Source organism: Oryzias latipes, chromosome 8 (genome assembly GCF_002234675.1).
Source record: "Oryzias latipes chromosome 8, ASM223467v1".
Classification (NCBI taxonomy): domain Eukaryota; kingdom Metazoa; phylum Chordata; class Actinopteri; order Beloniformes; family Adrianichthyidae; genus Oryzias; species Oryzias latipes.
Genome location: NC_019866.2, coordinates 8748818 through 8775158, shown reverse-complemented (window position 1 = coordinate 8775158; position 26341 = coordinate 8748818). Strand labels below are relative to the sequence as shown.

Sequence of the window (26341 nt, the reverse complement as noted above, 5' to 3'; positions counted from 1 at the left end):
TAGTCATGTCTACACAGGCTATCTAAGCTGATGGGAGCTTCAGCTTGGAAAAGTGTCCAAATGTTTTGGGACTTTAGTTACATGATGCTGACACATCTCATATTCCTGTAATAAAATTAAATATGAGATATTGCCCATAAAGGTTCAACTGCCAATTATATATCTCCCCACATGGGCATGTACTCGCTCAACAATTTGCCTGACATCAGGCCTAAAATAAGTTAGACACAAGACAAAATGAACTTTCTCCAGCTGACACACTGAAAAGCAGCAAAAGGACTGTTTGGACAATCCCAGTAAGTATTAGCCTTTTTGTATATCCTGTAAACTATTCAATGAAATGTAAAAGTACAAACTTTAAGAACAAACAAGGGAGCCAGAAGAAACAGTGGCATGCATTTCCTTTACAAGCCACGTTAGATGGAACGTCTCTTCTTTCACAATGTTCGTTTTAGAATGACAGAAATGCAGTGGCAAACTCGAGAGGCATACCGCATAAAAGCCCAAGGGTGAGAAGAGGAAGGGTCATTTGCAGCTTAAGTGCACCCTTCTCTCTGCTCCAAGAAAATATGTCAAAGATTAGTTTTTGTCCCCGGAGACACAGACTTCCATAACTTGGCAACGGACTGTTACATGTCCAACAGAACATTGCAAGGATGCAGACCAGCTTCTAAACATGTGTTGCTAAGCAGAAATGATTTCTATAAATGTATTCATGTAAAGCCCAAAAATACAATAAAAACTGTGTTACTGATGTTTTTGGACTTCTGTTTTCCCTTTGTAGTGGTAGTTAAGTGTATTTTTGGCCTCATAAACTAAGACTTGTAAAAAGATCTTAAACATATTTGAAGGATACACATTTGAATGCAAGGTTTATGACTTCTGACAGATATATATTCCATCCGTGAAAGATTGAATAACAGAGCACATACAATAGTTATTTGACTTTCAAATTAAATACTGACTTTTTAACAGTCCTTTTTAATATTTTACCTGCCTTTCCCTGCAGCTTGTTAACAGACTTACAAGATACTTTAATTAGTTATGAATTAAAAAAAAAACAATGATACAGTAAAGCCATTATGTTGCAGAACTTTATTGTGAGCCCAAAACCATAAATTCATATTTTATAAACTTGGTTTCAGAGGCTCAACTGCACGATTCTTCTTACTCTGCAGTATCCGGCTAAGAAAAACAAAAAAAAGGTAGATTACCAATCGTGAAAATCATTTTTTGAATAAAACACGTCACAATGAATTAAAATAGAAATGTTACCCGTCCAGCTTCGCGACTCTTGACTCTCAGCTTGTTGACCTGGGACTCAGCAATGTCAGCACGCTCCTGAGCTTCTTCCAGTTCATTCTGGACCTTTCTGAGCCTGGACATGTGGGTGTTGGCCTGCTCCTCCTGTAATGTTTTTTTTAATGATGGTGTATCAAGTCAGTGTGTATTATTGTATTTGGTCATGTCTCACATGAAGTGTTTAACTCACAGCTTCTTCAGTCTGTCTTTTGTAAGCCTTGACTTTAAGCTGCAGCTTGTCAACCAGATCCTGAAGCCTGGCCACATTCTTCTTGTCCTCCTCAGTCTATATTGATTGAAAATTAAATTAGATTGTGCATTTATAATTTGTCATCATTATTGTTGTTGTAATGCTAAGTACCTGATAAGTGAGCTCCTTCACTCTCCTCTCATATTTACGAACTCCTTTGATGGCATCAGCTCCACGTCTCTGCTCAGATTCAACTTCACTCTCCAGCTCACGCACCTTAAGATTGATGAAGAAAAAAACCAAGGCTCAGCAAAACAAATGTGTAATCTATTAATAAATTAGAAACTGTTAGCTATTTCACAGCTCATACCCTAGACTCCAGTTTCTGGAGCTGCTTCTTTCCACCCTTCATAGCCAGGTTCTCAGCTTCATCCAGACGGTGCTGCAGGTCCTTCACTGTGACCTCCAGGTTCTTCTTCATCCTCTCCAGATGAGAGCTGGTGTCCTGCTCCTTCTTTAGCTCCTCAGCCATCATGGCAGCCTAAGATATTAAATATTTTCCAATTACACAAAAGTTTGAAAACATTTAACTTTACAATAAAAAACATTACTACAGACATTGTCTATTAGACAATCTTTGAAATTTAAAAGTCTGACAGCCAATCAGTTGGAATAAAGAGATTAAAATATTTAAAAAGACAAATGCATGTTAAACCAGGGCTAAAAACTCGAACAATAGAACACATACATGGATATTAGATGTATAGATAGGAAAACTGGGAACATTGTTTGATTGTATTTTTCATCTTCTTCCACTTTCGGCTTCTCCCATCAGGGGTCACCACAGCGAACAAGTTGCATGGTAAATTTGGCAATGTTTTATGCAGGATGCCCTTCCTGACGCAACCTTCTCTAACCAGGCTTGGAACCGGCAGAGGTAGAGAAGGGAACAGGGAGCAGCCTGGAGTCGAACCTGGGTTTCACGGACGGAAGGTGCTGCAAACCAGCACGAGCTAAACTGGCTCCCGCATGAGCTAAACTGGCTCCCGATTGTATTTTTCATGAAGGAAAATAAAAGACGACAACTAAATTATGTCAAAAAAAACACCTGAGAAGGAGGAGTGAACATTGATTTTAACAACAGAAATCTTTGACAACAGAAACATTCTAAAGTAAAAACTTACATCAGTAATGGCCTTCTTGGCTTTCTCCTCTGCATTTCTTGCTTCTTGAACTGCATCATCCACTTCACCCTGAACCTGGACAAAATCAGACTCCAACTTCTTCTTGGTGTTCAGAAGACTGGTGTTCTGAAAAGAGGAATTGATAATAGAGTTTAGTGATTCTCTAGTTGATGACAGCTTTTAACTGTTTCGTTAAATATCAACCTGGGAGTGAAGCAGTCCGACACGTTCACTGGCATCCACCAGCTCCTGTTCAGCCACTTTACGTCCTCTCTCTGTCTGTTCCAGAGCGGCTCTCAGCTCCTCAATCTCAGCCAACATCAGACCATTCCTGCGCTCCACCATGGCAACCTGTTCCTTCATGTCCTCTTGTCCTCTCAGAGCATCATCAAGGTGCAGCTGGGCATCCTGACAACAACAATAAAGGTTAGAGAGACACAACTCATTTTCTAGTCTATGAACATTTGAATGTACTTAAAGTGTCTTCAAACTCACCTTGAGTTGTCCCTGAACATTCCTGAGTTGTTTCTGGGCCTCAGCAGCCTGCCTGTTGGCATGGCTGAGCTGAATCTCCATCTCATTCAGGTCTCCCTCCATCTTCTTCTTGACTCTCAGGGCATCATTTCTGCTCCTGACCTCAGCATCAAGAGTGCTCTGCATGGATTCAATCACCCTCTGGCTGTTCCTCTTGATCTGTTCCAACTCCTCGTCCTTCTCTGCCAGCTTCCTGTCAATCTCACCTTTGACCTGGTTGAGCTCAAGCTGTACTCTGAGAATCTTGGATTCCTCATGTTCTAGAGTGCCCTTGAGATAATTTAGGTTCAAAAAAATTACTTGAAGACACTTAAGACTTTCAAATATAGTTTGGGATTTTCTGTCAGGTAAATAAGTACCTCAGCTTCCTCCAAAGCTGTCTGAATTTCACACTTTTCAGTCTCCACAGACTTTTTGGCTTTCTCCAGTTCATGGATGCTCTTTCCAATCTCACCAAGCTGTTCAGTCAGGTCTGAGATCTCCTCTAAGATACATAGAAAAGGATTTTTTTTTAAATCTGTGTCCATGAAAATGGTGTAAAGAAGGTATAGGAGCATACGCTGCAGGTTCTTGTTCTCCCTCTTCATGGTCTCCAGCTGATCCAGGGCCTCCTCGTAGGAGTTCTTCATCTTGAACAGTTCTGTGCTGAGAGAGCGAGCCTCTTTTTGAGCTCCTTCAAGCTCTGCCTGGCTCTCCTCATACTTCTGCTTCCATTCTGCCAGGACCTAGAGGTTATCCATTGGTTGCAGATTTGTTACTAAAGTAAGTGTATCTTCCTAACATGTTTTATTTTTTTTAACTGTCAGATGAACATGGTACCTTGTCAAAGTTTCTCTGTTTCTTGTCCAGGTTTGCAGCAAGAGAATTAGCTCTCTCCACATCAGTCATGAGGTCCTCCACTTCACCCTGCAGCCTCTGCTTGGTCTTCTCCAGAGAGGCACACTTGGAGTTCACAGCCTCAATGGACTCCTCAGCCTCCTGCAGGCGCTGGGCAAGCTTTTTCCTGCAGCAAATGGATGGTGTGAATGTTTTAAAAGAAGTGAGAGACAGAATAGTTTGATGAAATGATGAACTGCTTTGACTAACTTGGACTCCTCCAGTTCCTCAGTGCGCTGGATGGCATCAGTTTCATATTTGGTTCTCCACTGAGCCACCTCACTGTTGGCCTTGGACATTCCTCTCTGCAGCTCAGCCTTGGCCTCCTGCTCCTCCTCAAACTGCTCTCTGAGCAGATCACAGTCATGACGGGCTGACTGGACAGCATGAGCCAGAGCGTTCTTGGCCTGACAAAACAGACATTTTTAATTATCTCATGATTTGCAAAAATGGTAATAATGATTTATCTGTAAACTGTACATTTGATTTTTTTTACAGCTTAGTTAAGTGTAAGATGGTCATACTTTCACTTCCTCCTCCACATGTCTCTTCAGCTCCTCAATCTGCTGAGTGAAGGCCTGTTTGCTTCTGGTCAGCTGAGAAACTAGAGCTTCTTTCTCATCGAGCTGGCGAGCAAATTCACCTAGAAATTTAAAAGAGGTTAGGTTAATTGAAATTCTCAAAAAAGGGAATTTTTTCTGTTACAAGTGACTTACCATTCTCTGTCTGAAGTCTTGCCCTCTGTGCATTCAGGTCATTCAGTTGCCGAACGTTTTCATCATTTTTGGCCTTGAGCTCACTCAGCTGATCCTCCAGAGTTCTGCACATTTTCTCCAAGTTGCCCTTAAAAAATTACATGTTTAATTTAGAAATTTTATGTTGAAAAAGAACATTTAAAAGACTGAACAAAGAAAACCTTTGATTTAGCAACACCCTCCATGTTGCTGCTGAGATCATCAATCTCCATCTTGTACTCGCTCTTCTCCTTCTCCAGCTTCTGCTTGACACGCTGCAGGTTGTCGATCTGTTCTCCCAGCTCTGCAACGCTGTCGGCCTGCTTCTTGCGGAGAGCTGCTGCAGTAGCTTCATGCTGCAGCGTGGACTCTTCAAGATCTCTCCTCAGCTTCTGGAACTCAGCTTCCCGCTTCTTGTTCATCTCAATCTGAGCAGATGTTGCCCCTCCAGCTTCTTCAAGCCTCTCACTGATCTCCTCAAGCTCCCTGGAGAGATCAGCTCTCTGCTTCTCTACTTTGGCCCGAGCAGCTCTCTCAGCCTCAATCTCCTCTTCCAGCTCCTCAATACGAGCCTAAAATAACATTTGAAAAGTTTTTCAATATAAGTAGATGTGTATTACAACATCCCACAATAATCGAGCTATAATGGCTGCAAAAATTGTACCTGGAGTTCCTTGATCTTTTTCTGAAGCTGAGCACCAAGGGATTGTTCATCCTCAATCTTGCTGAGGAGCTGACTGATTTCAAAGTCCTTTCTGGATTTCAAAAAATAATTTCCCCTTTTACCTTTAGACAAACTTTTACAAACTTCTCATAGCAGATAAAAACAGTTTTTAGGATTTTCTAAGTAATTAAAATGTATTATCATACTTCTTGATCTTCTCATCAGACTGCTGCTTGTCATTTTCCAGATCCATTATGGATTCCTGGGCTAGTTTCAGATCTCCTTCCAGCTTCCTCTTGGCTCTCTCAAGATCCATGCGGAGCTTCTTCTCTTGTTCCAATGAACCTTCAAGCTGTCAGATAAAAATATTTCATTGTTAAATAACTTCTTCAGATCATCTATTTCTGTCTAATTTGACAGAAGTGTGTTTTTTTTTTTTTTTTTTTTTTTTTTTTTTAACTTGTCCTGTCCAACAGCTAGGCAAACAGATGAGAGCTGAGGGCCTCTTGTGTTGGACATATTTTATTTTAACAGAAGTGTGTTTTTTCTTACATCATCCACTTGCTGTTCCAGCTTGGTCTTGGCTTTGGTCAGAGTGTTGACTTTGTCTTCCTCTGCCTGGAGATCATCCAGTGTCTGTTGATGGGCCTCTTGGAGGGCTTTCTTCTCCTTGGTCAGCTTTGCAATGGACTCATCTTGAGAAGCCATTTCCTCAGTCAGGTTTTTCACCTTAGAGTACCATAAAAGGTTACAATTTATATTTTTAATATATATATAAAATTACAAAATATTTGTTTGTGCTCTATACATTAGTTTGACATTAACCTTGTTTTCAGTGGCATGTTTCTCCTTCTCCACTTTAGCCAGGGTGAGCTCCAAGTCATCAATGTCCTTCTTCAGTTCAGAACATTCATCCTCCAGCTTCCTCTTCTTAGCAGTCAGCTCAGCATTGATTTCCTCTTCATCCTCCAGTCTCTCAGTGGTCTCTTTGAGTTTGGCCTCCAGCTGGATTTTGCTTTTAATGAGTCCTTCACACCTTTCTTCAGCATCGGAGAGGTTATCTGTTTCCTGTAGTTTAAACAAATGCATCAGCTAATGGTCTGCAACTTTTGTGGTCGTTAAAAACAAAAAACGGTTTAATGCAATTTTAGTTGTTATCAATGTCCTCCTAAATGGATACAAAGAAAAACATGAAAACATTTCTTTTTAGTCATTAATCAGCTCCATGGTACTTAAAATATCACAAAATGATTGACTAAAAAGAACAACTCGCTACCAGTCACAATCACACATTAGTAAGACAAAATCCTACAGTGTCACTCAGTTCAAAGTGTTGTGTGGGTAAAAAAGAAGTATCTTAATTGACATACATCAAATAAAATATTTCATATAAGCACAGAAGCCAAGGTGTGTTTTGAAATCCAAGTTATATGTGTGTTGAACTAGATTTGCTGTTCAGGCCTTAGCAAGGAAAATCTTTTTCACCTAATCCAGAGTAAACGTAAGACTATAAAGGGTTTGCTGAAACTGCACATTTTACTTCGTCTCTGTCTGCACATTTTTACCTAAATCACATTTTACTTTATTTGAATCACCTAAAAACTACAGCTGGTCAATTGTTTTTTTATCCCAGCCACTTTGAGCTATTTTACTTTCTTTATCTACCCTATTAACAGATTAATGAGAGTCTTCATGTTTAAGGTAGTTTTCATTTCATGTTTGCAGCTACTTTTAACTTACAGCAGACACTTGAAGCTGCAGGTCATTCTTTTCCTGCATCAGAGAAACCATTTTCTCCTCCAGTTCCTTCTTTTTAGCCAAAGCAGCAGCCAGGTCTGTTTTCATCTTCTCATAGTTTCCTTTCATCTCCTGCAGCTCCTTCTCAGTCTCAGCGCTTTGCAGAAGAGGCTTGATCTTGAAGTAGAGTTTGAGCCATGGCCAGTTCTTCACATTCATGAAGGAACGGACGTTGTATTGGATGGTGAGGATAGATTCTCTGTTTGCACAAATGAACTTTTAAATAAAAACTGCAGTAAGAAGTTATCATTAGGTATCAATGAGATACTCCATCATCCTACCTCCTCTCCACCATCTTAACATACTCCTTCCTCATAAGGAACCCTCTGCAGAGAGCCTGAGTCATGGTCACCAGTGAAGCCAGTTTCTCATCTCTCATCTCCTCAAGTGTACCCAGCAGACCAGCTTTGAAGAACACCTGAGATTGACATCGAACAATAAATTTACTAAGCCTGCATATGAATTACTCGTTGCATTTTCAAAATTAGCTTGTTAACAACATTTCTATAAATGATACCTTAGTGTGTCCAAACTTGTACTGACTGTGGTCAACATCAATGGAGCCAAGCAGCTTCTCTGAAGCTTTCTTGTTGTCCATGAACTGTCCCTCAGGGATGACAGCAGCATTCAATACTTTGTATCTGTAAGATAAAAGTCGATTTATCCATGTATTCCTTCCTAATTTATGTTATTTTGCTAAGTTGTATATTTATTTTAAATCACATCCTTCAGTAAATACTGCGTTTACCTCTGCTTGAAGTCACCATAGAGAATTCTGCTGGGGAAACCCTTTCTGCAGATTCTGATACCCTCCAGCACACCATTACACCTCAGCTGGTGGATGACCAAGAAGTTCTCCATCAGACCTGAAAAAAAAAGAATGCATTAAGCTCACAATAAATTCACTGAAATCTAAAAATAATGATATCAAACATTAGCACTGTAGGTTTTCCACCTTGAGTCTTTGATTCGTTTGGAATCAGGCAACGCACAAAGTGGGGATGAGTGCTCCTCAGGTTTGTCATCAGTTTGCCCAGGTTCTCCTGTGGAGACAGAGCATAACAGGTAATTTAATTTTGTATTTATGCTAAACGTCTTTTGTCAAAACATTTATAAGCATACCGACCCTGAAAAGAGCAGACACAGTCTGGAAGGAGCCACCCTTCTTCTTACCACCCTTCTTGCTACCACCAGCAGCATCTGATTAAAAACAGAACAGAAAAAAAAAATGATGAAGCTGCCATCTGTATTTTTACCAATAAAAAATGTTATTCTGCTTTAAAACCTTCGGTTGATGCATGAGAAGCATAAAGAAGGGCCAGCAGTTTGTTTGAAGACTTCTGGTAGAGCTGCACCACTGAGTCGTTCAGTGGGTCCTTGTTCTTTTCCAGCCAGCCAGTGACGTTGTAATCCACTGTTCCAGCATAGTGAACCAGCGAGAAGTGAGCTTCAGCTTTTCCCTTTCCAGGTTTAGGCTTCTCAAAGGCCTTGTTCTTGCCAAGATGCTGATCATACAGCTTGTTCTTGAAAGTTGCATCAGAAGCCTTGGGGAACATGCACTCCTCTTCAAGGATGGAGAAGATTCCCATTGGCTTAGAAAAAGTAATAGTTCATGTTAAAATAGCTGAACACCTCCCCCTCAACTTTGTTGATCTAAAAACACAAGCAATTATATGGTTCATCACCTTCTCAATGAGCTCAATGCAGGCAGCCAAGTCCATGCCAAAGTCAATAAACTCCCATTCAATGCCTTCTTTCTTGTACTCCTCTTGCTCCAGGACAAACATAGTGTGGTTGAAAAACTGTTGCAGTTTCTCATTGGTGAAGTTGATGCAGAGCTGCTCCAAGCTGTTGTACTGCAGATATAAAAAATAGTCTCTGTAGTTTGACTTATAAATATATGTGACTTTCCAAAGTTTATTCAAAAACTTTAATAATTCAAAGACTGCACTCACATCAAAGATTTCAAATCCAGCAATGTCCAGCACTCCAATGAAGAACTGTCTTGGTTGCTTTGTGGCCAACATCTCGTTGATGCGGATGACCATCCACAAGAACATTTTCTCATAGACAGACTTGCACAGAGCACTGACAGAATTGTTGACCTGGAAAATAAAGAGTTTAGTATCATTTGAATATTCAGTATGTGCTCTGTTTATTTTCAATTGCCATGTTTTAATTTTCATATTTACCTGTGGGACGGTCTGACCTTTGGTGACCATCTCATTTCCAACCTTGACTCTTGGGTAGCACAGAGCTTTCAGCATGTCAGCTGAGTTTAGGCCCATCAGGTAGGCAATTTTATCAGCCACTGATGAAAGCAAACATTTAGTTGTGAGATTGGGTAATTCTAACCAAGATCCTTTAAAATGTATCTTTGCATCTTCTTTCACAAATGTGTCAAAAAAAACATCTACTCATATACAAACATTGTTTTCTTATTTACCCTCATTGCCGTCAGGTTCTGCCTGCTCCTCTCGCTGCTTCTGCTTAAACTTCATGTTACCATGATGCATCACAGCACCAGTCAGCTTGTAGATGCCTAACTTTTCCTCAAGACTGAATCCCAATATGTCAATGGCAGTCTGCAGTTCACATAAAATTAAAAAAATTAACACGTTTTTGATACTGTTTTTCTTTTTCCATTCTAAAAATGATCAAGCTATTTACATCAGTTGCAATGAACTCCTCAATGTCATCGATGCTCTTGACAGTTACTTCACCCTGACTGATCATGTGATAATCATAGGGATTGGTGGTGATCAAAAGGGCCTCTGAAAACAATAAAATGTATGCTTGAAATGCACAAAAAAACGTATCTTAATGTAGGTAAAACTGCATGAACAATTTTTCTTTAATTTACCCAGGAGCTCAGGTTTGTGGCCCGTCATCAGCTGGTAGAAGATATGGTAGCTCCTCTCAGCAGACAACTGGAAGGTGACACGAGACTTCTCCAACAGATCTGAAATCAACAATACGTTGTTGTTAAAGTCTTTTTAGCCACAGTTCATGACACGGGGAGTTTGAATTGTTTAATTAGTGAATAAACTGACTTACATGTTTCAATATCTGCTGAAGAAAGTTTCCCAGAGGTTCCAAAGTGAATTCTGATAAATTTACCCTGAAAGTTTTCCATTAAATGTCAGTTTGACTTTGGTAAAAAAAAGAAAAGAAAAAAAAGAGCATAAACAATGTTTGATGACATTTTAAAGAAAGCTTACAAAACGGGAGGAGTTGTCATTCCTCACAGTCTTGGCATTACCATAGGCCTCCAGCAGAGGGTTGGCTGCAATGATTTGATCTTCCAGTGAACCCTATTGAAGGCATTTTTGAAATGATGAATATTTGATCATTGTCTGGTAAGATTTCTTCATCAAAGTAAACATACCTTAATTTTCCCTGAGCTTCCCTCAGACTTCTTTCCTCCAGTCACTGCAATTGTTGCAAAGTACTGGATGACACGCTTGGTGTTGACAGTCTTTCCTGCACCAGATTCTCCACTAAAGAATTAAAACAAATCTCACATTTCTAAAGTCTAATATATAGTAAAATCTTTTAACTTTTGATGCTTACGTGATAAGAATAGACTGGTTCTCACGATCTGAAATGAATAAACAATCGGTCAAATAATAGATGTTTTTGGTTAATAAAAGGGGAGAAAAACAACAAAAATAAGAAAAAATGAAGTGAAAAGTCTAACTCTCTTTTCTTCCAATAAATTTCTTACCAGTGAGCATGAACTGATAGGCATTATCAGAGATGGAAAAGATATGAGGGGGAGCCTCAATCCTCTTCTTGCCTCTGTAGGCATTGACAACCTGAGCATCGTACACCGGAAGCCACTTGTATGGGTTCACGACAACACAGAACAGCCCAGAGTAAGTCTGTGAAGACGGGAGAGTTATTGCTGAACCAAATGGCAAACTATAGAAACATATTCATGCTGTATAGTATTTACGTTACACCAAAATAACATCAACAATTTTTTTCTCTGTGCTTGTCTAAATCATTTACTTACATAGATCATCCATGATGCAAAACGTTCTTTGAGGTTGTACAGCACAGTGGGTTCATTGAGGTGGGTCATCATGGCCATGTCCTCAATTTTATCATACTTCGGAGGGTTCATTGGATGGATGTCCTCCTCTTTCACAGTTAAAGTCTAAAAAAAAAGAGTTGGAATAAAAAAATAACTTTTTAACCATTTTTTTTCATATCGTGGCTGGATTGATTGGTAAATGAAAATCTTAGTTTACCAACCTTTCCTGTTATTGTCTCAACAGTGGCTTTGCCACCCTCCTTTTTGATAAGTTTCCCCTTCAGATACATTTCCTCTGGCTCTGCCACAAAGAAGGCTGTTTTGGCATCAAAAGGAGCCGTCTGAGCCTCAAGCCTCTCCCTCTCAGGCTTGCGGAGGAAGATGGCTGCAGGGCCATAGGCCTCCATCTCAGCGTCAGTGCTCATTTTGGCACTTTAGATGGTCCTAAAACAGTTAGATATGTAGTATTTGTTGTAAAATTGGGCTAACATTTGTAAGTCATATTAAGTTTTATAAATAATATTAAGTTTTTAAATAAAAGGCACACAGATCCTACCTTTGTTTGTTCCAACTGAGTGTCCCAGATCAATGTTGATGTCTAAAGATGCTTTCAAACAAATACAGACATAAGTATTAAAACACTAAAAATCAACTAGATATTTTAAATTTAACCATTTGTAACTATTGCACAATCTATGTAAATTTTCTCAAAGGATGCAACGTCATGTAGGGTCATAACTTTAAATACTATTTTCAAATCTTCTTCAACCATTGACAAAAATATGATTTTTGTTTAAATAATCACAGCTCAAAATAAAAAAAAAAGCTTTCAAACTATAATCTTTTAAGTTAATAACAATTTCTATCAAGTGTATGAACAAGATGAATTGTCATGAAAACAAAAGGTGAAAAATTGCATTTAATATAACATCAAGAAACAAGACAAAGCACTGACCCTCTGATGGATGCCTCTCAGTTCTCAAACGAGCCTGAGGTTGCAGCTTTTATAAAGACTGTAACTGCGTTGTCAGCAGCAGACAGCCCCTTGTTTTGGTCAAGCATTCTTAAGAGCAATCGTGTGACATTTCATGTCAAGGCTATTTATTGATATAAAATTTATTATCTGCCAGATGAAGTAAGAAAAACAAAACCTGTTTCATTTATTCTATAATGTCAAAATAAAGCATTAAAGATAATACTCATCAAACAATAAAAAAAAGTAAGATTTCACATAGAAATGTATAGCTCCCAAATACTTTGTGGGATACATATGTGATCTTTTCTGAGTAGAATATCCTGTGAAGACTCAAAATCATGACTCACAGTAAAAATTGCAATAATCTATTAAAGGAAATGTCCTTTGACCTCAAATTTTGGGTCCATAAATTCTTCACCCTTAATAAAAAACATTTAAATGTCATCTGTATTAAGTTTCAAAGGTTGCTGAGGTTTCAACTCTTTATACTAGTACAATTCTTGCCACCTTTTTATGCGTATTAAAAACTGTTGAGCAGCTTACTTTAGTTACCTTAAAAGCCCTGGAAATTTTGTTTTAAGTATAAGTAATGCTTTATAGTACTATTAATCATCTGCAACATGTTTCAAAGAGTAGGGCTTCTCATGAAACAGAAGTATAAGAGTAATTTTATGTGTAGGTATGTCCTAAAAAAAGTGTTTTGCAAAGCAGATTTTGTACAGATCTTTTGCTCCTACAAACATTAAGATTTTGTCTAAGATTTGATCCCTTTAGAATAAAAAGTTGTGTCTCCATACCCTAGTAATCACACTGTGTCTTGGCTAAGAATGGAAGTTCATTTTGGAGGAGCACCGAAGTGCCGCTGGTATATGGTTGCAGGGCAATAGCACATCTTGTGGTGCTCTACTAAAACTGAATGTAAGGCCCTTTCCACAAAGATCAAGGGCAAGACCACTTGCCAAAATAAGGCCTATAATAAGACACACTTAGTTATCAAACCTCTTTCTCCATATTTGATTCTGCAGATGCTACCATTTTGAACCCTTAAAACTGCTATCCCTTTATACATTGCGTACTAAAACATAAGAAGTGTAAATACTTTTCATTAACGAGATTGAAAATTTGACAGGTTAATAAATGTCTCTCAGGGGGGGATTCCTAATTATTTACAAAAAGACTTGTAACTTACATTGCACTTTAAAACAGTTACTTTCTTCTGGTTGTTGCAATACAGATTTCAAGGGTCACCATTACATATAAAAGTTGCATTCTGATCTTTTTATTTTTTCCTACTCTATTTTATTTTTTTAAACAAATTTGTATGCTTGTTTCAACTTTTACATATAATTGTATTATTTAAAAATAGCCAAAAGTTTCCTATTCATAAGGTTTACTTTATTACATTTTTATTTAAACATAATCAATCCTCAAAGCTCTTCCAAATGTCAAGGTTTGTTTTACATGCTTACTATTTTTAGTTACACAAACAATTAATAATAATGACAGCTCATGTATGTCAATCGTGTAGATTAACATTTAAGCCTCAAGCCTTGGGCTAAATTTGTATGTGAAGACCGACATGGCCTTAATTCACCAGCCACAACATTAGCCACCTGTTCAGTTATGCATTGACGCAAATATGTCATTGGCCAATAACAAGGCAACAGATGTTGTTTCTGGGCTTGAAGAGCGTGCCAAAGAGAAATTGCTGATTTTAAAACATGCTTGAGAATGGGGAAGGAATTTTAGCCCCTGAACAAGGTCCTTGCAACAGTGTTACTTATAAAAGCTTCATCTGCTGGGTACCACATACAAAACCATCTTTTCAACTAACAGAGAATTGGTTAAAAAAAAATCAAATGTCTCTTGTATCTGGATACTAGGATTGTCTAGGATATCTTTCCCTCGTACATGATTTGATATGCATCTTGATACATATTCCCTCATTTGGCATTTAAAACTACATATGAAAATGCCTTTTCACAGAGAAAATCTTTTCTTTTCTTACTAGCACTTTTTATCTTAAGCAACAAATGCAAAATGTCTTTGACATAACAGCTTTGAACATTAAAACCTGGAATTTTGAGTGTTTTTGACTGTTATGTTTTTTCTGGTTAAAAAGAAGTGTCAGAATAATTTTGTTTGTTTGCAGTGCTGTGAAAAAAGTGTTGTGTTAAGTGCACACAACATACAGCCCTCGCTGTGGTTCATCCTCAGCTAATTGTAACTGACCAGAACTGGTAGAAACAAGCTTGTAATTGGACGCACTTTTGCTTGCATCACATGTACATAAAAAGGAAAAAGTAGTAGAAAGCATAAGAGGAAGAGAAACTACAGTTTGGCAGAAACCGATTATTTACTTCCCGATTGATTTATATCTTTTTGCTAACATAATCTTGTTTGTATCAACCAATACTACTGTGACTGCCAGTGCTGGATTCATTTTTCGATATGTATCAGTACTTTTGCATCCCTACTGAATACACATTCTGAAGTTTAAAGCAAATGTCTGCAATCCTGTGTCTACACTACAGTGACTGTTGCACACATGCTGGTTCCTTGTACCATTCAACATTTCGGTGATTTTGAACACCTATACACTCCCATTGTATCTACCTAATTTGAAGCTGGTTTATTTGTTTCACATGTTTTTATTGTCCTGGCTAAAACCCTGGACAATAAAAACGTGTTTCAATCTCATGGAACTGCAGACTGAAACGACAATAAAGTTATCTTTAATCTTTTAAAATGTTTTTTAAATCAATCCTCTATTTAAAATAATCTATGTTAAAATATTTAATATAGCCCTACATTAATTCCCATACCAGTGGTTAATTTGAGTTCTACAGCCAAGTCTTGATGTGATGCGATGCTGAGCTTATGTATATTTCCATGCAATAATGCATGGAAAATGTTCATATTTTTTATATGTAAGATTGTTAATAAATATTGTGGCAACCTAGGGGTTAGCCCCGCCTTCAGCTCCTAGGACTCATGGGAAGCAGGGAATCTTGGGTGTGTGTATATATATATATATATATATATATATATATATATATATATATATATATATATATATATATATATATATATATATAAAATCATAAAGAAAACAAAAAAACACAACTTCAGAGTTTGATATTGGTACAAAATAAAGGGGGATGACTAAACTAAACTGTCAAAGATACTGGGAACATCGCTCAGTATTTTATATACTGTTATCGCTTTGGGTGAATTGATTGCTCTTATGGATTTTAGGTATAAATTATATTCAACTAAACTACAAACAGATACAAATACAAAATTTCCTGCTATGCTGTAACTACAATATTCCAAAAATCCCATTGAAACTGTCAAATTTTCATCAACAGGTTCTCTTAGCCTGGGCTCTGATCTACAAACACAACTTTTCTCCACAGAGTTGTATTATTTGGAACAACTGTAATATTGTCTATAATAGGAAAACTCTGTTTTTAAGTAACTGGTTTAATAATGGTATAATTTTCCTCAATCAATTATTCAAAGAACCTGGATTATTATATAACTACTCAGATTTCACAATGCAGTATAAAATACCAATGACTCCCAAAGAATTTGCAGTAGTGTTTGATGCCGTCCCGTCCGGGCTTTGCATATTATTCAAGGGTTTCTACAGCGCTCATTCTCTGACTTTTCATCCTCCTGATGTGCTCAAGTCCCCTCTGGGTCGTTTCTGCTTCACTTCTGCTAAACAGTTGAACTCAAAAATCAGTGCTTTGTTCCAAGATAATTTAGTTTTTTGTTCCATCGGCTACCTCTTATTGGGCTAATTTCACTTCTAAAATTGAATGGAAAAAAGTCTGGTCTTTACCACAAAAAATACTTCTTAACAAATAAAGTCAAAGAAATCTCTTTTAAACTTCTACACAGATTTAATCCAGCAAAACAATATTTAACTAAATTTAAAGCTGACATAAACACTAACTGTACTTTCTGCCAGAAACAACCTGAAACCTGCGCCCATTTATTCTGGTCTTGTGAATTCACATACAAATTTTGGAAAAACTTTAACAAGTTTATCTCCGACTCTATTTTGGCTGATTTACAACTTTATTATAAAAACATACTATTTGGTTTTCATAGCTTTGATCTCAAAGATCGAGTTGCTTTCTTTTGCATAAACATGTTATTATTTATGGATAAATTTCACTTTCACAAAAGCAAATTTTCTAATAAAAAACCTGATTTATTTGTGTTCAAACTGGAACTGCAGCAATATTTAAACTTGATTTCAGCTTCAAAAAATACAAAAGCTCACAAAACAATTAACATTTGTAAATCTTTTGGAATGATAACATAAGTTTACTCTCGCATTTTCTCTTTTTATTTTATCTATTTTTTCATATATTTATTTTTATTTTTTTGTTTTAATTTTTTATTTTTTGTGTGTTTTATTAATATTTAGAATCTTTCTAAGAATGTAACACGTTTAGTCTGTATTCAGAAGTGTAATTGTTGTTAATTTTTCATTTTGTGGTTCTGTATGTTGCAATTGTTCAATAAAAAAAGGAAATTTCATATTCACAAATCAAAAATAAATAAATAAATAAATAAATATATAAACTACAAACAGCAGACATGTAGTCTTTTCTTGCGCCTGCGCACTCATTGACCAGGAACAGGAAGTTACGCAAGCTAACGCACGCACCGCGTCTTCTAGCTAGCCTACCAAAGTTAGCATCACAAATATCCAGAAAAGCCATTTATTCTTGGTAGAAATGCCATCATTAAACGGAAAAGCTGATGTTATTTTTGTAAGTTACTCTATGGTGTATATCATTTTATCTTTTTGTTTTTAAGAGTGTTTTCTGGCCAACTCTAACTTTCCGTGTAGCTAACCACACTGCGTCTCGGCGTTGCTTTTCGAGATTTATGCTAACTGCTACAGTGTTTAGGTTAACTCTATTTGCAGGGTTTTAACCATCCATGCCCTTGTAATTTTGTGGTTTTCAAATTTTTATATAGATGTTTTTAATATCAAAGGTCGTAGTTAAACGAAAACCAGTTGTTCGTGTTAGTTTAAGCTCTAAAGAGAATGGTTAATAATTCCAAATAAATAAAATAAAAACACATTTTAAAAAGAGTCCACTATGTTTTCTGTGTTTCTTTTATCAGGAAGATGATGACCTGCCTTACGAAGAGGAGATCATCAGGAATCCGTACTCTGTTAAGTGTTGGATGCGTTACATTGAATTCAAACAAAATGGACTTAAAACTAACCTTAACATGATATATGAGCGGGCTTTGAAGGAACTACCTGGAAGGTAACTGCTTTCCATCATCATCTATATTATTAAGAATAGCTTTTTATTTAAAACATTAGACTTGAAAAAATACGTTTAGAATGGCCAAAGTAAAAGTAATTTTAACTAGGGCATGTAAAGGGATTTGATTATATTCAGTACCAGTTATATTCTTGTGTTTGTCCTGACTTGTTAGGAGTTTTAGTGATATGTTTCTTAAATGAAAAAAGTTGAATAGCTTTTAAAATTTAAAAGCGACATTTCTTAAACAAATAGGTTATTTTACTTTAATCTAAAACTGAAAATATACAAAGCGGATCTTGTTTAAGGTTTAAGCCTTAACTTTTTCTCTGTTTTCAGCTATAAGTTGTGGTATAATTACCTGAGAGAGAGGCGGAAACAGGTTAAAGGGAAATGCATCACTGAACCAGCCTATGAGGAAGCCAACAATTGTCATGAGAGGGCTCTGGTGTTCATGCACAAGGTAATGGTCCATACATGCTAAATTAATAATAAAAAAGATGAAATGATTGCTTTCAAAGGTTAATAATCTATCCTTTTTTTCCTGAATATAGATGCCTAGAATATGGCTCGATTACTGCCAGTTCCTCGTGTTGCAGTGTAAAATCACAAGAAGTCGGCGGACTTTCGACCGCGCTCTCAGAGCCCTTCCTGTAACTCAACATCCACGAATCTGGCCCTTGTATCTCCGCTTTGTCCATAATCTTCCCGTGCCTGAGACGGCTGTCCGAGTATACCGCAGATACCTTAAGGTTGGAAAGAAATTCACAAAGAAAATACACATTTTCTTAGATTCAGACAAATGCAGTAAAGTTTCTTTAAGAAGTTGCATTAATAAGTTTTCATTGTGTGGGGTCGTGTGTTATGTGTTAACAGAGGGGAGTGGGAAGGGTGGGTTGGGTTTTTATTGTAATATTGTGTATGTTTTTTTTTTTTTTTTTTAATGTAAAGCGCTTTGAGTTGTGCAAGGCATAAGAAGCACTTTTTTTTTAAATAAAGTTTGATTTGATTTTCATGTAAAGTTTTTCAAAACTAGAAATGCACACTAACAGTTCCTTAAATAATTCAAAATGGGTTTTCTTTTTTTTTTTTTACGATTAGCTGTCTCCAGAGAATGCGGAAGAATACATAGGGTATTTGCGAACTGTTGGTCGCTTGGACGAAGCAGCTGTACGGCTAGCTGCAATCGTCAATGATGAGAACTTTGTGTCCAAAGAGGGCAAATCCAACTATCAGGTAAGCTTTAGATATATTGACTTATCGGGCAATCATTCAATTTGAATATGAACATGTTATTTAAACCTTTCTTTTTATGTTTTGTTCAGCTGTGGCACGAGCTCTGCGACCTGATCTCCCAGAATCCTGATAAGGTGACCTCCCTAAATGTGGGAGCTATCATCCGAGGAGGTCTCACTCGCTTCACAGACCAGCTGGGGAAACTTTGGTGCTCTTTGGCTGACTATTACATCAGGAGTGGCCACTTTGAGAAAGTTTGTTTCTCCTAATAGCTCCAATATTTCATGCAAAATTCACTGGAAGATGTTAATGTAACATCCTTTTTATTTTTTTTTGTTTTTAAGGCTCGAGATGTGTATGAGGAAGCCATCCTTACAGTGGTCACTGTAAGAGACTTTACACAGGTTTTTGATAGTTATGCTCAGTTTGAGGAGAGCATGATTGCTGCTAAGATGGAGACCAATTCTGAGATGGGGCAGGATGAAGAGGGTTTGTCGTTATTATTTCATGTTTTCAACAGTACTTGCATTCACCCAATTAAGATTTACCTTCTTTCTTATCTTTCCATCCATAGATGACGTAGACCTGGAGCTTAGACTGGCTCGCTTTGAGCAACTCATAGCTCGTCGACCACTTTTGCTCAACAGTGTGCTCCTAAGGCAGAACCCCCATAATGTCCACGAGTGGCACAAGAGAGTAAAACTGTATGAGGGGACTCCACGGCAGGTGAATTTTGGGCTCCTGTACTCCTCTAGCCAATTTCATGCCATAATAGTTTAACTTTTTATTGGTGCTTTTCATCACATATCTACAATGTGGGCAAATAGTAAACATACATTACTAATTGCCATCTTTAGCAATTAGTCTTGGTTGATGTGGAATCTTTTGAGATGTGTATAGTGGGGAAAAAAAAGCCTCAGATGAAACTCCCTATTATTTAATACAATACAAATACAAATTTTTTGTGTTTTCTTTCGTTTACTTTCTTTCTAGATTATTAACACTTTTACAGAGGCTGTGCAAACTGTGGATCCAATGAAAGCCACTGGAAAGCCACACTCGCTCTGGGTGTGTTTTGCCAAATTCTATGAGGAGAATGAGCAGCTGGATGATGTAAGTCACTGAGAGTTCTTTCTTCTCCAGTCAGTTTGAAAGCAGTTTTAAACTTTCTTTAGGTTATCTGCTAACTGGGTCTCAAATGTTGGTTTTAATGAACATTATGTACAAAGATTATACATAAACTAAGGTTTTAAAATCTGCTAATGCTTGGTGATATTGATGCAGTGACATTGATGCACTGCAGATTACTCTGTCTTCAGCACACAGGGATTACCAAATTATATTTTCTTTTGTAAAACATTTACTGTAAGAATCAAATGGGTTTTACTTGAAACAGATTTCAAACTTCATGGTGGATAGAGTTTGCACTTATCTCTGCTGTACTGTGTGCTTACTAATTTTAGGCAAGAACAATTTTTGAGAAGGCTACCAAAGTGAACTTCAAGCAGGTGGATGACCTTGCTGCAGTTTGGTGTGAATACGGCGAGATGGAACTTCGTCACGAAAACTATGATCAGGCACTCCGCATACTGAGGGTAAGACACTCGTATCACAAGAAACATGCTTGTTTAACGTTTAGTTTGCATAATCTCTCAAGTTCCTTATTTATGAAAAAAAAAACGTTAGTGTCTCTGAACTAGGCCTGCACAAGAAAACGCAAATTTACCATTATCGGAATATCAAGCTGTTTAATACGCATATTGCAAATGGTGGCGAAAATTGCAATAAATGGTTACCTTAAATGTGCTAAAACGATCTTATGACATCGTGAAGTATTTAACAAATCAAATAGATCTATTTATCCATTTGACCAATCAGATGGACGCCTTCAGGTTTTTGACCAATCAGATCAGGGGTCGGGAACCTATGGCTCGCGAGCCATATATGGCTCTTTTGATGGTCACATGTGGCTCGCAGACAAATCTTTAATTATAGTTTTTTTTTTTCATTAGACCAGTCCTTCTCGGGCGCGATGCGATGTCAGAGGCGCGCAGTAGTAGCGGTGCTTAGAGAGACAAATCTGCGCCAGCGCTATCAGTTACTATTATCTATTATTTCACAGAGTTTGTACCAGCTGGAAACCTGTGAATTGACGTGCCTAAAACTGCGCGCTCCCGTCTCTGAGAAAGAGCGCGCAGATGCGGGGACGGGATGTGTGAGGGAGAAAGCAGAGGGTGGGGCTGAGGTGTTGTGGGGACAGGCAGCAGGTGAATCGCGCAGGGATTGTAAAAACGTAAAACCCGCTTCCCGTCACTCACTGCAGCGTGTGAGTGTGTGTTTGACTCCCCGTCTGCATGTGAGCAGTCTGTCTCACATCTATAGAACATTCAGACCTACGATGACGTTTAAAGTCTCAACGCCTGAACGAAGCAGAAACTCACCACGTATCAACCAGACTAGACCATCAGCAAAACTACCACGAGAAATACTCATCATTTATTAGCAACAGAATAACAATGTTATTAAAAAGAATCCACAGACTTATTTTACTTTAAAAATGTTAAAATTAAATCAAATGCACACATTCATTTGTATATTTAGTTTTAAACAAATTGTCGCGGACTGAGTTGGATGGCTGTTGGGCCGCGTTAAAAGTTCTGGAGTTCATTGAACGCGTCAAGCAGAGATCTGATTGGCTCTCAGTTCTGTCGCTCAGCCTGTTGTTAGGTAGTTTGGACCAATGGGGTTCAGCTATGGGCCGAATAAGGGAAATGGGAGGGCTGCAGCGGGAGCAGGGGAATATAAAGTTGGGAGAAGCGCTCTCGTCTCGGTGGGAGAGATTCAGGAGTTGCTGAATTAATTGAAGGGCGTTTGTTGCGGTCTGCAGTAATCGGAATAAAGAACTTTAAAAGAGGTTAAGTCTCCGTGCCTCAGTGTGGGGAAAGGACACTACATTATTGTATGGCTCTTTCGAAATTAAATTTCAAAATATGTGGCATTTATGGCTCTCTTGGCCAAAAAGGTTCCCGACCCCTGAATCAGATGGAGCTATTTTATGTTAGATGTTCGCCTTCTATGTAGACAAGGGTCATTTGGGGTATAATTTAAGTTATGTTTACTCTGATTTAAATTAAACAGTTGCAGTGAAAATGAAATGATAATTTTGGTTGTTTTGCTATTTGTTCATGTACCGCAAGTTATATCGTCATCACAATATTGATCACTAATATTGCATGTCATGTGTTTTCCTCACATCGTGCAGCCCGAATCTGAACAATAGATACAAGTGAATTATACTCTTGCAAAAAAATTTTCACTGCTATGAAACAGAGCATCAATGACAATGAACGGTGTTGCTACAAGCACGTTATAACCATACGTTTTGCACCATCTAGTGGCAGAGTTGAGAACTGCATGACACAGCTTTGTAGTTGGGTAACCCTTGTGCTATCCTAGGCACTTTAGCATTGGGAGTTGGGTCATCTAGACCCCGTAGACAGTGCGCTGAAGCTTTTTTTTTCATTGATTTGTTATCTTCACTGGTGTCCATGGATTTCATGAAATCTTTCCACCTTTATCCACCTTTGTCATGGTAGGGAGAACACATCTATGTAAGGGTGGGGTCATCCCATGTTCCTTTTTTTTTTTTGTTTATTTCAAGTAATGTCATCACGGAAAGCTTTTCTTGATGTTTGGTCAATTAAATAGTTTAAAGTTTTAAATACTAGAATTTATTACTCAAAAGAGATATTGTTTTTTTTTATTTAGTTATTGGGGAATGTTTCCTCACAAATTACACATTTTTTATGTCTTGAACAGAATTTGGAAAAAGTTAACTCCAAAAATATGCATTAGTGGCCCCACGGATTTTTTATTTTTTCTATTGCATTTAAAATGTCTGAATATTTGTAGAAAGCCACAGCCATCCCATCAAAGAAGGCAGAGTATTTTGATTCATCTGAGCCGGTCCAAAACCGAGTCTATAAGTCCCTGAAGGTTTGGTCTATGCTGGCAGACCTGGAGGAAAGTCTCGGCACCTTCCAGGTTTGTTCATTGTATGTTTTGAGAAAAATATATTCTAAAATCCAAAAGTGTCTAGTACAGTTTAATTGCTAAGTGTGTACCTAGATCTGGCTGTCTAACTCCTCTTTGGCTTTTTTTACAATCCCTCCCACAGTCTACAAAAGCAGTATATGATCGCATTATTGATCTCCGCATCGCCACTCCGCAAATCATCATCAACTATGCCATGTTCCTGGAAGAGCACAATTACTTTGAGGAAAGCTTCAAAGTAAGAGTCTGCAAATAGATATTGTTCATTCTGGTTGGCTGGTAAATTGTACCAGTTCTTGTTTTGTATCCCTTTGATAATTTTCTATACCTGGGAAGAAATACAGGTGTTTGCGGTTTTCTGAAACATTTCTTTTAATGCTTTTCAGGCATACGAGCGAGGAATCGCACTTTTTAAGTGGCCAAATGTGTATGACATCTGGAACACCTACCTCACCAAGTTTATTGACCGTTATGGTGGCAAGAAGCTGGAACGAGCCAGAGATTTATTTGAACAAGCTTTGGATGGCTGCCCTGCCAAGTTTGCCAAAAGTAAATTAAAATATATATACATATGCATTCATTGTAAATTTAAAGTATATATTTTTAATTTTATGTATTGTGCTCTGACCTCTTCTTGCTCTTTCCCCACTTGTAGCCATCTATCTGCTGTATGCTAAACTGGAGGAGGAGTATGGATTGGCTCGTCACGCCATGGCTGTCTATGAAAGAGCAACACAGGCAGTGGAACCCGAGGAGAGACATCATATGTTCAACATCTACATCAAGCGAGCAGCTGAAATATATGGAGTGACATACACCAGAGCCATATATCAGAAAGCAATCGAGGTCTGAAAGCCACACTAAAGCTGTTCAGTTGATGTCTTTTCTCAATTCAGACAAAAGCAAATAGATAAAAATAATTTCTGTAACAAATGCAGTTTTCTTTAATATTGAAAATGAATGCATGATCTGAAATTTCGAGACACTTAAAATCATGTTTTTTGTTTCTCAGCTCATGTTATATTTGATGTTTCTAATATTCAGTGAGTTATTTATGCAAATGATTTTGAAATGTGTTCTATTTAGACCCCTTTCTAGAATATGACAGAACATTTAAAGCTCAATTATTACCGGTAGTTTTCTTATTAGAATTTGTGGTGAAGTTGGATCAAATATTCATTTGTCTGCACCCAAACAGAACAACAATGTCAGATCTTTAAATGTCTCATATCTGCAAGTTTCCATCTCTCGTTTGTCCAGGTCCTTCCTGATGAGCACGCCAGAGACATGTGTCTGCGATTTGCTGATATGGAGAGTAAACTTGGGGAGATTGATCGGGCCAGAGCGATCTACTCCTATTGTTCTCAGATCTGTGACCCCAGGGTAAGAGAAACCACCTCCATGACTTCTTTTTGTCCCTTTTAAAGGAACAAGTGGGGTTTAATCTAAGTCTTCTTAATGCTTTTATTCTCTTCAATTTCAGTTGACAGCAAACTTCTGGCAGACTTGGAAAGAATTTGAGATACGCCATGGAAATGAAGACACCATCAGAGAGATGTTGAGGATCAAGCGCAGTGTCCAAGCTACCTACAACACCCAGGTCAACTTTATGTCCTCACAGATGCTGAAAGCCACTACAAGCTCCACAGGCACTGGTGAGAGAACAGAGTTTCAACTTATGTTAGTGATGCTTTTCAGTCTTTAACTTGTGATAACATTTCATTGCTTATTTTGGTGTAATCATTCTAGCTTTGGAGAAGTATTACTCAACCTTTTGGTAGCGTGTAATGTGTTGAAGTACCACAGCGTTAAAGAAGTTAGGATTTCCAGGCTAAAGACGGCATCCAGCTCCTCTGTGCAGTGTTGCCAATACATTTTTTGATTATTTTTTTTGAGGAATGAATGTAGGCCTGCTTAAAAGAGATGATACATTTTAGTACTCATAAAAACAATTGTTCATGTAATAAATGTCTTATCTTTTCATTTTTTATTTTCTATCATCAGTGTCAGACCTTGCTCCAGGCCAGATGGGCATCGATGATATGAAGATGCTGGAGCAGAAAGCCCAGCAGCTTGCAGCCGAGGCAGAGCTGGACAAACCCAAACCTAAGGAGAAGATTCTCTTTGTCAGGTCTCTTGACTGCCTTTTCACCAAAAAAGAGAATGTTGTTCTGAAAAATGTGCTGGTTTTGAAAAAAAGCTGTTTTCATTGTTTTCCATATAGGAGTGATACATCTCGTAGTGAGTTGGCTGAACTTTCTAAACAAGCCAATCCTGATGAGATCAACATCGATGATGAGGATGAAGATGATGACGACCGAGGACCTGATGGTATGTGCCAGACTAAGTGGAACTGTTTTTTGTTGATCTTTTGACATGTTTGACTACTAGTCTTTGGTAATGAAAAGGCATTAAAAATGTTTTGGGACTTTGCAGAGGTGCAGCTGGAGCAGAAGAGCATCCCCACAGCTGTCTTTGGAGGACTGAAAGAAGACTGAAAGAACTCTGCACCTTTTCAGAAAGACTTTTGATATTTCATATAATCTGGGATTATAATAATTTTAAACTTTGAATACATGTTAAGTTGTACCTTCAAGTGATTTCATTATAAAAATAGAATGGAGCATTGTCTCTTTAGATTTTGTAGTGAACAATTACTACTTTGGCCACAAGGTGTCACTCTTTCTTAAATGCTAGTTTAAAAGACAAAAGAGCTTTTTGTTTCTCTTCTGAACTGTTGCTATGTGCTTACATGAAAACAAGTGTTTTGTTTGCTTTATTGAAAGTTCTTTAAAATAAACGTGACCATGCTCTCTTATGTCAAATTTGCCGTAACAGAAAAAAAAGAAAGGTACTTTGTTTAGCTGGTATCTTTAAAATGTACAAGTGTTAAACCTATGAGGAAGACGCATAAACTGGTTAGTTAAACAAGCCATGTATTTCCTAAAACCATTTGTTTCTATTACTAATAGTCACTGTCTCCAGACTCAAACAGCAGTTTTGTATTCACAAATCACTTTGATGAAACTAATTATAAAATACTTAACATGCAATAGGAAGACTTTGTTTAGCTGTTACAGTTTTAGTCAAAGGTTTGCTATGTATCCTAATTTATACTCTCAGAATTTCTTAGCATAATCACAACCATAGAGGAGTCATTTGTGGACACTGAAGGGTTTTGGCTGAAATTATTTCCCTTCTGCACTATTCTGAGGCATTTTTTAAGAAATACAATGCAGTTTTTTTTAAAAACTGGAGCCCATTTAATTCAAGTATATGCAAGTATATAAAGATACAATAGAAAAGATAAAAGATATGGTTTACTTTATAAATTACGTTTATTTTGTCATTAAAGTATCAGTTTATTGTATGTAGTATTACAAAACTGGTGTTTTTAGAGGATTTACGCTGCCCATCTGTCTCAAAAGTTACTAAAAAGTACTAAGGGATTCA

General features: G+C 37.5%; 2 protein-coding genes across 2 annotated transcripts; one reads left to right on the top strand and one right to left on the bottom strand.

Moving 5' to 3' along the window:
* Positions 1-1076: 1076 nt before the first annotated feature.
* LOC101158198 (myosin heavy chain, fast skeletal muscle) lies at positions 1077-11745 on the bottom strand. Its single transcript, XM_004071359.4, has 39 exons — positions 11542-11745; positions 11300-11443; positions 11009-11165; positions 10855-10882; positions 10670-10781; positions 10503-10595; positions 10339-10402; positions 10145-10243; positions 9952-10055; positions 9728-9866; positions 9474-9592; positions 9237-9386; positions 8967-9137; positions 8567-8873; positions 8408-8481; positions 8237-8324; positions 8030-8147; positions 7799-7922; positions 7563-7699; positions 7225-7480; positions 6310-6552; positions 6037-6213; positions 5691-5836; positions 5485-5575; positions 5003-5392; positions 4803-4929; positions 4611-4729; positions 4297-4493; positions 4030-4213; positions 3770-3935; positions 3570-3694; positions 3172-3480; positions 2881-3084; positions 2677-2802; positions 1863-2033; positions 1664-1768; positions 1493-1588; positions 1276-1407; positions 1077-1185 (listed from the first exon to the last, which is right to left on the bottom strand). The coding sequence occupies exons 1-39, from the start codon at positions 11743-11745 to the stop codon at positions 1168-1170; spliced, it is 5814 nt and encodes a 1937-aa protein (XP_004071407.1). The 3' UTR covers positions 1077-1167.
* Positions 11746-16946: 5201 nt separating this feature from the next.
* xab2 (XPA binding protein 2) lies at positions 16947-25713 on the top strand. The gene is made up of 19 exons (XM_004071358.4): positions 16947-17089; positions 17451-17599; positions 17939-18062; positions 18154-18351; positions 18701-18835; positions 18925-19089; positions 19180-19324; positions 19410-19561; positions 19829-19948; positions 20299-20430; positions 22748-22879; positions 23013-23126; positions 23275-23437; positions 23544-23734; positions 24149-24271; positions 24372-24543; positions 24893-25019; positions 25113-25219; positions 25325-25713. The coding sequence occupies exons 1-19, from the start codon at positions 17054-17056 to the stop codon at positions 25384-25386; spliced, it is 2547 nt and encodes an 848-aa protein (XP_004071406.1). The 5' UTR covers positions 16947-17053; the 3' UTR covers positions 25387-25713.
* Positions 25714-26341: the final 628 nt, after the last annotated feature.